Source organism: Oncorhynchus clarkii, chromosome 9 (genome assembly GCF_045791955.1).
Source record: "Oncorhynchus clarkii lewisi isolate Uvic-CL-2024 chromosome 9, UVic_Ocla_1.0, whole genome shotgun sequence".
Lineage (NCBI taxonomy): Eukaryota > Metazoa > Chordata > Actinopteri > Salmoniformes > Salmonidae > Oncorhynchus > Oncorhynchus clarkii.
In genome coordinates, this window is record NC_092155.1 from 12,314,094 (window position 1) to 12,327,003 (window position 12,910).

At 43.2% G+C, this 12,910-nt stretch overlaps 1 protein-coding gene across 1 annotated transcript in view; it reads left to right on the forward strand.

Annotated features, from left to right (window-relative positions):
- LOC139415895 (collagen alpha-6(IV) chain-like) overlaps window positions 1-12,910 on the forward strand; it is a 222,048-nt gene that overhangs the window by 176,759 nt on the left and 32,379 nt on the right. The window contains exons 20-23 of the mRNA XM_071164043.1: window positions 3,713-3,811; window positions 6,367-6,524; window positions 6,735-6,917; window positions 7,206-7,392. Coding sequence (XP_071020144.1) covers window positions 3,713-3,811; window positions 6,367-6,524; window positions 6,735-6,917; window positions 7,206-7,392 — 627 coding nt within the window. The remainder of the gene's footprint in view (window positions 1-3,712; window positions 3,812-6,366; window positions 6,525-6,734; window positions 6,918-7,205; window positions 7,393-12,910) is intronic.

Sequence of the window (12,910 nt, forward strand, 5' to 3'; positions counted from 1 at the left end):
ATTCATATCACTATCATTCATATCACTATCATTCATATCACTATCATTCATATCACTACCGTTCATATCACTACCATTCATATCACTACCATTCATATCACTACCATTCATATCACTATCATTCATATCACTATCATTCATATCACTACCATTCATTCATATCACTATCATTCATATCACTACCATTCATATCACTGCCATTCATATCACTGCCATTCATATCACTACCATTCATATCACTATCATTCATATCACTATCATTCATATCACTACCATTTATATCACTATCATTCATATCACTACCATTCATATCACTATCATTCATATCACTATCATTCATTATGTCATCCACAAATACCTGTATCACTATCATTCATATCACTATCATTCATATCACTACCATTCATATCACTATCATTCATATCACTATCATTCATATCACTACCATTCATTATGTCATCCACAAATACCTGTATCACTATCATTCATATCACTATCATTCATATCACTATCATTCATATCACTACCATTTATATCACTATCATTCATATCACTACCATTCATATCACTATCATTCATATCACTATCATTCATATCACTATCATTCATATCACTATCATTCATATCACTATCATTCATATCACTACCATTCATTATGTCATCCACAAATACCTGTCACTACCATTCATATCACTACCATTCATTATGTCATCCACAAATACCTGTATCACTATCATTCATATCACTATCATTCATATCACTATCATTCATATCACTATCATTCATATCACTACCATTCATATCACTACCAATCATATCACTATCATTCATATCACTATCATTCATATCACTATCATTCATATCGCTACCATTCATATCACTATCATTCATATCACTATCATTCATATCACTATCATTCATATCACTACCATTCATATCACTACCATTCATTATGTCATCCACAAATACCTGTCACTACCATTCATATCACTACCATTCATATCACTACCATTCATTATGTCATCCACAAATACCTGTCACTACCATTCATATCACTACCATTCATTATGTCATCCACAAATACCTGTATCACTATCATTCATATCACTACCATTCATATCACTACCATTCATATCACTACCATTCATTATGTCATCCACAAATACCTGTATCACTATCATTCATATCACTACCATTCATATCACTATCATTCATATCACTACCATTCATTATGTCATCCACAAATACCTGTATCACTACCATTCATTATGTCATCCACAAATACCTGTATCACTATCATTCATTATGTCATCCACAAATACCTGTATCACTATCATTCATTATGTCATCCACAAATACCTGTATCACTACCATTCATTATGTCATCCACAAATACCTGTATCACTACCATTCATTATGTCATCCACAAATACCTGTATCACTACCATTCATTATGTCATCCACAAATACCTGTATCACTACCATTCATTATGTCATCCACAAATACCTGTATCACTACCATTCATTATGTCATCCACAAATACCTGTATAACTACCATTCATTATGTCATCCACAAATACCTGTATCAGGTTTGTTTTGTTTTGATATTTTAACCTGCGTGTCGTGATCTCGTTTGGTGTGGGTGGACAAAATTAATTTATGCATGATGGTGCACGCGCTCAGCCGGTTTGGGTTCCGTGTCTGGGCCAAACACTGTACATTAGCATTCCGAAAAGGTAGTGGGTCCGACCACCAGAGTGGGGATGTTGCTGTTACCATGGAAACATTCAGTCCATCAAAACAAACAAACCCAAAATAAGACTAAATCAAGTTTTCCAAGCCGACTAAATGTACATGCATGGTTCTAATGTAAACTGACAGGCACATTTCACCACTAGGTGTCTCCCTCCCCACCTGAACGGCAGGACCATAGATATACAAGACATAGAGTATGCACATAGTGTTAATGGTATATAGATATATATTTCTCTGATATAGTGGAGAGAGCTATCTATGGCTCTTTTTTTTAAAACATTGACCTATATTTAACTAAGCAAGTCAGTTAAGAAAACATTCTTATTTTCAATTAACAGATTTTTACCTTCGGGGTTCGGAGATATCTATAGATATCTATTGCTCTGACATAGGGGAGAGAGATATCTATGGCTCTGACATAGGGGACAGAGATATATATGGCTCTGACATAGGGGACAGAGATATATATGGCTCTGACATAGGGGAGAGAGATATCTATTGCTCTGACATAGGGGAGAGAGATATCTATGGCTCTGACATAGGGGAGAGAGATATATATGGCTCTGACATAGGGGAGAGAGATATCTATGGCTCTGACATAGGGGACATAGATATATATGGCTCTGACATAGGGGACATAGATATATATGGCTCTGACATAGGGGACAGAGATATATATGGCTCTGACATAGGGGACAAAGATATATATTGCTCTGACATAGGGGACATAGATATATATGGCTCTGACATAGTGGACAGAGATATATATGGCTCTGACATAGGGAACAGAGATATATATGGCTCTGACATAGGGGACAGAGATATATATGGCTCTGACATAGGGGACATAGATATATATGGCTCTGACATAGTGGACAGAGATATATATGGGTTGGGTTGTTGGCTGGACCTCGCTTCATAATCGTCGCAAAACCCACTGGCTCCAGGTCATCTACAAGTCTCTGCTAGGTAAAGCCCTGCCTTATCTCAGCTCACTATTCACCATAGCAGCACCCACTCGTAGCACATGCTCCAGCAGGTATATCTCACTGGTTACCCCCAAAGCCAATTCTTCCTTTGGCCACCTCTCCTTCCAGTTCTCTGCTGCCAATGACTGGAACGAACTGCAAAAATCTCTGAAGCTGGAGACTCTTACCTCCCTCACTAGCTTTAAGCACCAGCTGTCAGAGCAGCTCACAGATCACTGCACCTGTACATAGCTCATCTGTAAATAGCCCAATCTACCTTATCCCCATACTGTATTTATTTATTTATCTTGCTCCTTTGCACCCCAGTATCTCTACTTGCACATTCATCTTCTGCACATCTACCATTCCAGTGTTTAATTGCTATATTGTAATTACTTCGCCACCACGGCCTATTTATTGTCTCACCTCCCTTATCCTACCTCATGTGCACATGCTGTATATAGATTTTTCTACTGTATTATTGACTGTATGTTTGTTTATTCCATGTGTAACTCTGTGTTGTTGTATGTGTCGAACTGCTTTGCTTCATCTTGGCCAGGTCGCAGTTGCAAATGAGAACTTGTTCTCAACTGGCCTACCTGGGTAAATAAACGTGACATAAATAAAATAAATGAAAAAAAATTATCACTGGGGATGGGGGGGGGGGGGGGGGACATACATTTTTTCCCTCCCAGTTTTATCATTGGAATGTGATACAAAACAAGGCAACCGTGTGCTTTAGGACCATGCGGACGATTCTGAGCGGTCGGCTGTTTGGAGTGTTTATCCGACTGAATACATTTTTTTTTATATAATAATAATTATGACCCCCCCCCCCCCCCCCATACTTATAAACCAAAGTTGCACCTCTGGTTTTGTCCAAAAGATTGACCAACCCATCATATTTACATATGAGCTTACTAACAGACCAAATAAACAGAGTTTCTATGTGAGAGGTCAAGTTTGTGTGTGTGTGTGTGTGTTTCAGTCAACATCCAGCCCGGCAGGTTTGACAATCTACCAGGAGCGCCAGGACGACCAGGAGGCCAGGGACCACCTGGAGCCAGCGGATACAAAGGACCCAAAGGTAAGACTTCCTATTGCACACACACACACACTGTCCATATCAACTACACACACACACACACACACACACACACACACACCAGAATAGCTTCCGTCCCTCTCCTCGCCCCTACCTGGGCTCGAACCAGGGACCCTCTATACACATCAACAGCAGCCACCCCCGAAGCATCGTAACCCATCGTGCCACAAAAGCAAGGGGAAGAACTATTTTAAGGTCTCAGAGCAAGTGAAGTCACCGATTGAAACGCTATTAGCGCGCACCACCGCTAATTAGCCATTTCACATTGGTTACACACACCCCCCTTTTGACCTCCTCCTTTTCTGCAGCAACCAGTGATCTGGGTCAACAGCATCAATGTAAAAGTATAGCTTTCGTCCATCCCCTCACCCATACCCGGGCTCAAACCAGGGACCCTCTGCACACACAGACAACTGACACCCACAAAGCATCGTTACCCATCACGCCACAAAAGCCACAGCCCTTGCAGAGCAAGGGGAACAACTACTTTAAGGTCTCAGAGCAAGTGACCTCACCGATTGAAACGCTATTAGCGCGCACCACCGCTAACTAGCTAGCCATTTCACATCGGTTACACACACACACACACACACACACACACACACTGTCCATATCCACCACACCCACACACACACAAATCAAATCCAATTTATTTATATAGCCCTTCTTACATCAGCTGTCACAAAGTGCTATACAGAAACCCAGCCTAAAACAACAAACAGCAAGCAATGCAGGTGTAGAAGCACGGTGGCTAGGAAAAACTCCCTAGAAAGGCCAAAACCTAGGAAGAAACCTAGAGAGGAACCAGGCTATGTGGGGTGGCCAGTCCTCTTCTGGCTGTGCCGGGTGGAGATTATAACAGAACATGGCCAAGATGTTCAAATGTTCATAGATGACAATCATAGATAATCATCACAGTCGTTGTCGATGGTGCAGCAAGTCAGCACCTCAGGAGTAAATGTCAGTTGACTTTTCATAGCCGATCATTAAGAGTATCTCTACCGCTCCTGCCCGTCTCTAGAGAGTTGAAAACAGCAGATCTGGGACAGGTAGCACGTCCGGTGAACAGGTCAGGGTTCCATAGCCGCAGGCAGAACAGTTGAAACTGGAGCAGCAGCACAGCCAGGTGGACTGGGGACAGCAAGGAGTCATCATGCCAGGTAGTCCTGAGGCAGGGGCTTAGGGCTCAGGTCTTCCGAGAGAGAGAAAGAGAGAGAGAGAGAGAGAGAGAGAATTAGAGAGAGCATACTTAAATTCACACAGGACACCGGATAAGACAGGAGAAGTACTCCAGATATAACAGACTGACCCTAGCCCGCCGACACATAAACTACTGCAGCATAAATACTAGAGGCTGAGACAGGGGGGGTCAGGAGACACTGTGGCCCCATCCGATGATACCCCCGGACAGGGCCAAACAGGCAGGATATAACCCCACCCACTTTGCCAAAGCACAGCCCCCACACCACTAGAGGGATATCTTCAACCACCAACTTACCATCCTGAGACAAGGCCGAGTATAGCCAACAAAGATCTCCGCCACAGCACAACCCAAGGGGGGGCGCCAACCCAGACAGGAAGATCACGTCAGTGACTCAATCCACTCAAGTGACGCACCCCTCCTAGGGACAGCATGGAAGAGCACCAGTAAGCCAGTGACTCAGCTCCTGTAATAGGGTTAGAGGTAGAGAATCCCAGTGGAGAGAGGGGAACAGCAAGGGCGGTTCGTTGCTCCAGAGCCTTTCCGTTCACCTTCACACTCCTGGGCCAGACTACACTCAATCATATGACCGACTGAAGAGACGAGTCTTCAGTAAAGACTTAAAGGTTGAGACCGAGTCTGCATCTCTCACATGGGTAGGCAGACCATTCCATAAAAATGGAGCTCTATAGGAGAAAGCCCTGCCTCCAGCTGTTTGCTTAGAAATTCTAGGGACAATAAGAAGGCCTGCGTCTTGTGACCGTAGCGTACGTGTAGGTATATATACAGGGCATTCAGAAAGTATATACGGTGAACTATATACGGCAGGACCTAATCGGAAAGATAAGTAGGAGCAAGCCCATGTAATGCTTTATAGGTTAGCAGTAAAACCTTGAAATCAGCCCTTGCCTTGACAGTGTAGGGAGTCTAGCACTGAAGTAATATGATCCAATTTTGGGGTTCTAGTCAGGATTCTAATAGCCGTATTTAGCACTAACTGAAGTTTATTTAGTTCTTTATCCGGGTAGCTGGAAAGTAGAGCATTGCAGTAGTCTAACCTAGAAGTAACACACACACACACACTCACAATCATGCACACACACACAGAAAGGCGCATGCACGCAAACACACACGCAAACTCACATACACACAGTACGTGCTCAGACATCTGTACAGCCATTTTACACTATAACTCTCAAACCCAATTCCTTTCCACACCTCTTAGGTGTATTGTGTTTTCATAAAGTTACAAATCAAATTGCCCGACGTCAGGACAATAAAGCTTTTCTACATCTCGATCCTAAACTCCTTACCTCTATCTTCCTCTGTGGTCCAGGGGAACTGGGTGACTGTAACTGCCTGGGAGGAGGCACCACGGGTGGGGTGGGGGCCCCGGGGGCTCCTGGGTCTGATGGAAGACCTGGTGCCTTCGGCAGGAAGGGCGAAAGTGGAGACCCAGGCATACCCGGTTTCGGAGGACAACCAGGAACACCTGTAAGTTTCCAGTGACCAAAATGTTCTCCAAATAAGTCAAATACTGCTAATAATGACATTTACTCTAAAAAAAATGAAGCAGTTGTCTACTCTCTTTCCTCTGTTCAATGTTTACAATTCTCAAACTATGATAGTGTACATTCATGAGTTTACAAATCTGAGGTATACTGACAAACTGTGTGATGATAACACCTCTTCTTCTCCCCTCAGGGCCGTGTGGGCGAGAGGGGTTTCTTCGGGCGTAAAGGAGAAAAGGGTGCCTCCTTCTACCCCTCGTTCAGCGGAGGGATCCAGGGTGAACAGGGGGCCCAGGGCCTTCGAGGGCCCCCTGGAAACATGGGCCGACCCGGGAGAGACGGACTTCCTGGGTCCCCCGGACAGCCTGGGCCTCCTGTGAGTCACACACACACACACACACACATTGTTATGTCTGTGTCCAGTATAAAATAAGTTAGAGGTAGTTTGGTGAGCCAATGCTGCTAGCAGGTAACCATAGACTTCCAGTCATTGGGCTAATGCTAATTACCAATTGTGTTAGCGCTTGTTAACAACTTCCTTCAAACTGCACACAGAGACATAACGATGGTTTCTGCGTGTTCATCTGACTCTGGGGAAGTAGATAAAGGGTCTCATTGTCAAAATCCCCAAGTATCCCTTTAACAGACATGATCCTCTCCTCAGGCTGATGTTGATGGCTATGGAACCATTGGAGAGAGAGGATTCCCAGGGTTCTCAGGTGCCAAAGGTCGCGCCGGTGAACCTGGAGAGAACGGGATTGGCTACCAGGGTTCCATCGGCCCCCGTGGGTTTCCAGGCGACTCGGGCTTTGCGGGGTTACCAGGGCAACCTGGTTTACCTGGCCCTCCAGGTATGTGCCACTGCAGACACCCAATGAGGGGGAGTGGAGAGAGGGAGAGAGGGAGAGAGGGAAAGGGGGATAATTAGTCAGTTGTACAGCTGAATGCATTCAAGTGAAATGTGCCTTCCGCACATACAGTACCTCCTATTCTCTCCACAGGAGAACTATATAGTCCATACAAACTGTCTAACAGATTGACTTCTGAGAATCACTCTTACTTCCCATTGTGTGAACAACACAACGTATTTCTGTACCACAGCCAACCATAAACTACAGGTACAAAGAAAAGCAGCATAATTGGAACATACAGAACAATAAGGAGGCATTCTCGCAGCTTGCTACATCTACACGGTTCTCCTCCCAACATTCATTCCCTTTCAGGCAGTTGGTGGGTTTATTAATGGGCGTCATTAATGTGCTTATCCTTCCTCTAGCTAGCTGCTTAATCGATTCACACAGATCAACAGTAATTAATTTACTGTGATTATGCTACTGCTGTCCTGTGATTCTTCAATCTCAGAGGAGAGAGAAACTGATATTTTTTGGGAAAAAGGAATACAAGTTGGATGTTAATGTAATGATAATTTAGACCAAGTGTTCAGGAGACTGACAATACCTGATGACAATGACAGGAGTCCTGCTGAAACATTAGGATGTCCTAATATGGAGTTATGCTGAAACATTGGGATGTCCTAATATGGAGTCCTGCTGTAACATTAGGATGACCTAATATGGAATCCTGCTGTAACATTAGGATGTCCTAATATGGAGTCCTGCTGTAACATTAGGATGTCCTAATATGGAGTCCTGCTGAAACATTAAGATGTCCTAATATGCAATCCTGCTGAAACCATAAGATGTCCTAATATGGAGTCCTGCTGAAGAATTAGGATTGCCTAATATGGAGTCCTGCTGAAGAATTAGGATGGCCTAATATGGAGTCCTGCTGAAGAATTAGGATTGCCTAATATGGAGTCCTGCTGAAACATTAAGATGTCCTAATATGGAGTCCTGCTGAAGAGTTAGGATTGCCTAATATGGAGTAATAAAGAAACACCATTGGACTCAAATTTGACTAGCTAGCTGACTCTTCTCTGAGACTGAACGACACAAAACCCAACAGCTTTTTGCCACTCATATGAATGAACGTGTGTGTGACTGTTGCTTACGTTTTCTGACACAATAAAGCTAAAAGTTCTTTTGAATACAACATGGTATTCTCTTCTGAAAAGAGAGAGAGAAAAAGAGTGCAATGCAAGTTTAATGCAATGTAGTTTAATTAAGTTACTATAAACAGTAGCTTCATCATTTTGATAATATCACTTTTTCCCTCTATTTCTCTCCTCTTCCGGAAAACAATCAACTTGGCCCAACATCTCAGAATGATTTTTATTTTGCTTATACCTTAACTGAATGAGCTGAATCTCTAACCTCTGATTTGCTGATTGTTTGATTTAATTATTTTATTTGGCTTATGCATTGATTGGCTTGACTATATGCAAATGACCTGAATGACCTTGATTGGCTTGCCCTCTACCGTCCTGTCCTCCCAGTATCGCTCCCCGTCTCTCTTACTTTCTTTCTATCTTTCTTTATTTCTCTCTCTCTTTCTTTCTTCCCCCTCTTCTTCTCTGTATTTTCATCCCTCCATCTCTCTGATCCTGTGCATGTTTGTCTGACCAGGTGACAGCTGTGGGCAGGAGGGGGTTAATGATGCAGAGGGAGGTGAGAAGCTAAAGAGAACTGCCCTAGACAGAGAAACCCGAGCCCTAGATAAAGTATTTTAGGACAACTCTGTTTGAGATTCAGTTTCAATGGCAGCCATTTTGCCACCGGGAGTTCCAAGACAATATGATTCCATTCTCAGATGGAATGTCATTGTCATGGAACATTTTGGTGTCAAAATGGACGACAGACAGTTGGCCACGGTACTGTGTACTGTACCTGTGGCTCAGGAGATACTAGATAATCCAGTGGCCACTGTTTGAATGAAACATCCCAACTGCTCATTTGAACCTTGTCATGGCACAGAAAGGACGTGTCCACCGTTTGTTCATGATGTCACAGATGGAAGCTCCTTGTTGCACCACATGATTGGGATTCCATTGGGCTTGACTCAGTTGATGATTGACACTTGATGATGGACATGTTGACCAGTGTTGAGTTCCCAGTAGCTCTTGTCCAGGGTGGCTAGCAACAGCAAGCCGCATGTGATGCCCTGGACCAGAGCTACGTTCCGAGCTACATCTCTCTTACTCTGTCAGAAAATGGTTAGGAGCTTAATGTTCCCATGGTTAGGAGCTTAATGTTCCCATGGTTAGGAGCTTAATGTTCACATGGTTAGGAGCTTAATGTTCACATGGTTAGGAGCTTAATGTTCCCATGGTTAGGAGCGTAATGTTCCCATGGTTAGGAGCTTAATGTTCCCATGGTTAGGAGCTTAATGTTCACATGGTTAGGAGCTTAATGTTCACATGGTTAGGAGCTTAATGTTCACATGGTTAGGAGCTTAATGTTCACATGGTTAGGAGCTTAATGTTCCCATGGTTAGGAGCTTAATGTTCCCATGGTTAGGAGCTTAATGTTCACATGGTTAGGAGCTTAATGTTCACATGGTTAGGAGCTTAATGTTCCCATGGTTAGGAGCTTAATGTTCCCATGGTTAGGAGCGTAATGTTCCCATGGTTAGGAGCTTAATGTTCCCATGGTTAGGAGCTTAATGTTCCCATGGTTAGGAGCTTAATGTTCACATGGTTAGGAGCTTAATGTTCACATGGTTAGGAGCTTAATGTTCACATGGTTAGGAGCTTAATGTTCCCATGGTTAGGAGCGTAATGTTCCCATGGTTAGGAGCTTAATGTTCACATGGTTAGGAGCTTAATGTTCACATGGTTAGGAGTTTAATGTTCACATGGTTATGAGCTTAATGTTCCCATGGTTAGGAGCTTAATGTTCCCATGGTTAGGAGCTTAATGTTCCCATGGTTAGGAGCTTAATGTTCCCATGGTTAGGAGCTTAATGTTCCCATGGTTAGGAGCTTAATGTTCCCATGGTTAGGAGCGTAATGTTCCCATGGTTAGGAGCTTAATGTTCCCATGGTTAGGAGCTTAATGTTCCCATGGTTAGGAGCTTAATGTTCCCATGGTTAGGAGCGTAATGTTCCCATGGTTAGGAGCTTAATGTTCACATGGTTAGGAGCTTAATGTTCACATGGTTAGGAGCTTAATGTTCCCATGGTTAGGAGCTTAATGTTCCCATGGTTAGGAGCTTAATGTTCACATGGTTAGGAGCGTAATGTTCCCATGGTGAGGAGCTTAATGTTCACATGGTTAGGAGCGTAATGTTCCCATGGTTAGGAGCTTAATGTTCCCATGGTTAGGAGCTTAATGTTCCCATGGTTAGGAGCTTAATGTTCCCATGGTTAGGAGCGTAATGTTCCCATGGTTAGGAGCTTAATGTTCACATGGTTAGGAGCTTAATGTTCACATGGTTAGGAGCTTAATGTTCCCATGGTTAGGAGCTTAATGTTCCCATGGTTAGGAGCTTAATGTTCACATGGTTAGGAGCGTAATGTTCCCATGGTTAGGAGCTTAATGTTCACATGGTTAGGAGCGTAATGTTCCCATGGTTAGGAGCGTAATGTTCCCATGGTTAGGAGCTTAATGTTCACATGGTTAGGAGCTTAATGTTCACATGGTTAGGAGCTTAATGTTCACATGGTTAGGAGCTTAATGTTCACATGGTTAGGAGCTTAATGTTCCCATGGTTAGGAGCTTAATGTTCACATGGTTAGGAGCTTAATGTTCACATGGTTAGGAGCTTAATGTTCCCATGGTTAGGAGCTTAATGTTCCCATGGTTAGGAGCTTAATGTTCACATGGTTAGGAGCGTAATGTTCCCATGGTTAGGAGCTTAATGTTCACATGGTTAGGAGCGTAATGTTCCCATGGTTAGGAGCGTAATGTTCCCATGGTTAGGAGCTTAATGTTCACATGGTTAGGAGCTTAATGTTCACATGGTTAGGAGCTTAATGTTCACATGGTTAGGAGCTTAATGTTCCCATGGTTAGGAGCTTAATGTTCACATGGTTAGGAGCTTAATGTTCACATGGTTAGGAGCTTAATGTTCCCATGGTTAGGAGCTTAATGTTCCCATGGTTAGGAGCTTAATGTTCACATGGTTAGGAGCTTAATGTTCACATGGTTAGGAGCTTAATGTTCACATGGTTAGGAGCTTAATGTTCACATGGTTAGGAGCTTAATGTTCCCATGGTTAGGAGCTTAATGTTCACATGGTTAGGAGCGTAATGTTCCCATGGTTAGGAGCTTAATGTTCCCATGGTTAGGAGCTTAATGTTCCCATGGTTAGGAGCTTAATGTTCCCATGGTTAGGAGCTTAATGTTCCCATGGTTAGGAGCTTAATGTTCACATGGTTAGGAGCGTAATGTTCCCATGGTTAGGAGCTTAATGTTCCCATGGTTAGGAGCTTAATGTTCACATGGTTAGGAGCTTAATGTTCCCATGGTTAGGAGCTTAATGTTCACATGGTTAGGAGCTTAATGTTCCCATGGTTAGGAGCTTAATGTTCCCATGGTTAGGAGCTTAATGTTCCCATGGTTAGGAGCTTAATGTTCACATGGTTAGGAGCTTAATGTTCCCATGGTTAGGAGCTTAATGTTCCCATGGTTAGGAGCTTAATGTTCACATGGTTAGGAGCTTAATGTTCACATGGTTAGGAGCTTAATGTTCACATGGTTAGGAGCTTAATGTTCCCATGGTTAGGAGCGTAATGTTCCCATGGTTAGGAGCTTAATGTTCCCATGGTTAGGAGCTTAATGTTCACATGGTTAGGAGCTTAATGTTCACATGGTTAGGAGCTTAATGTTCCCATGGTTAGGAGCTTAATGTTCCCATGGTTAGGAGCTTAATGTTCACATGGTTAGGAGCTTAATGTTCACATGGTTAGGAGCTTAATGTTCCCATGGTTAGGAGCTTAATGTTCCCATGGTTAGGAGCTTAATGTTCCCATGGTTAGGAGCTTAATGTTCACATGGTTAGGAGCTTAATGTTCCCATGGTTAGGAGCTTAATGTTCCCATGGTTAGGAGCTTAATGTTCCCATGGTTAGGAGCTTAATGTTCCCATGGTTAGGAGCTTAATGTTCCCATGGTTAGGAGCTTTCAGTGGCAGTTAGCAGTGCACTACTTTACTCCTTCTGCTCCAATCAGAGTTGCTGGCGCATGCATTAAGCTTTGCCTCTGCTAAGTGCTTAACCAAGTTGGAGGGGGGACTACGATGGCGGCTAGCCAATCAGACCTTAATAATAACAAGTTGGAGGGGGGACTACGATGGCGGATAGCCAATCAGATCTTAATAATACCAAGTTGGAGGGGGGACTACGATGGCGGCTAGCCAATCAGACCTTAATAATACCAAGTTGGAGGGGGGACTATGATGTCGGCTAGCCAATCAGACCTTAATAATACCAAGTTGGAGGGGGGACTACGATGGCGGCTAGCCAATCAGAC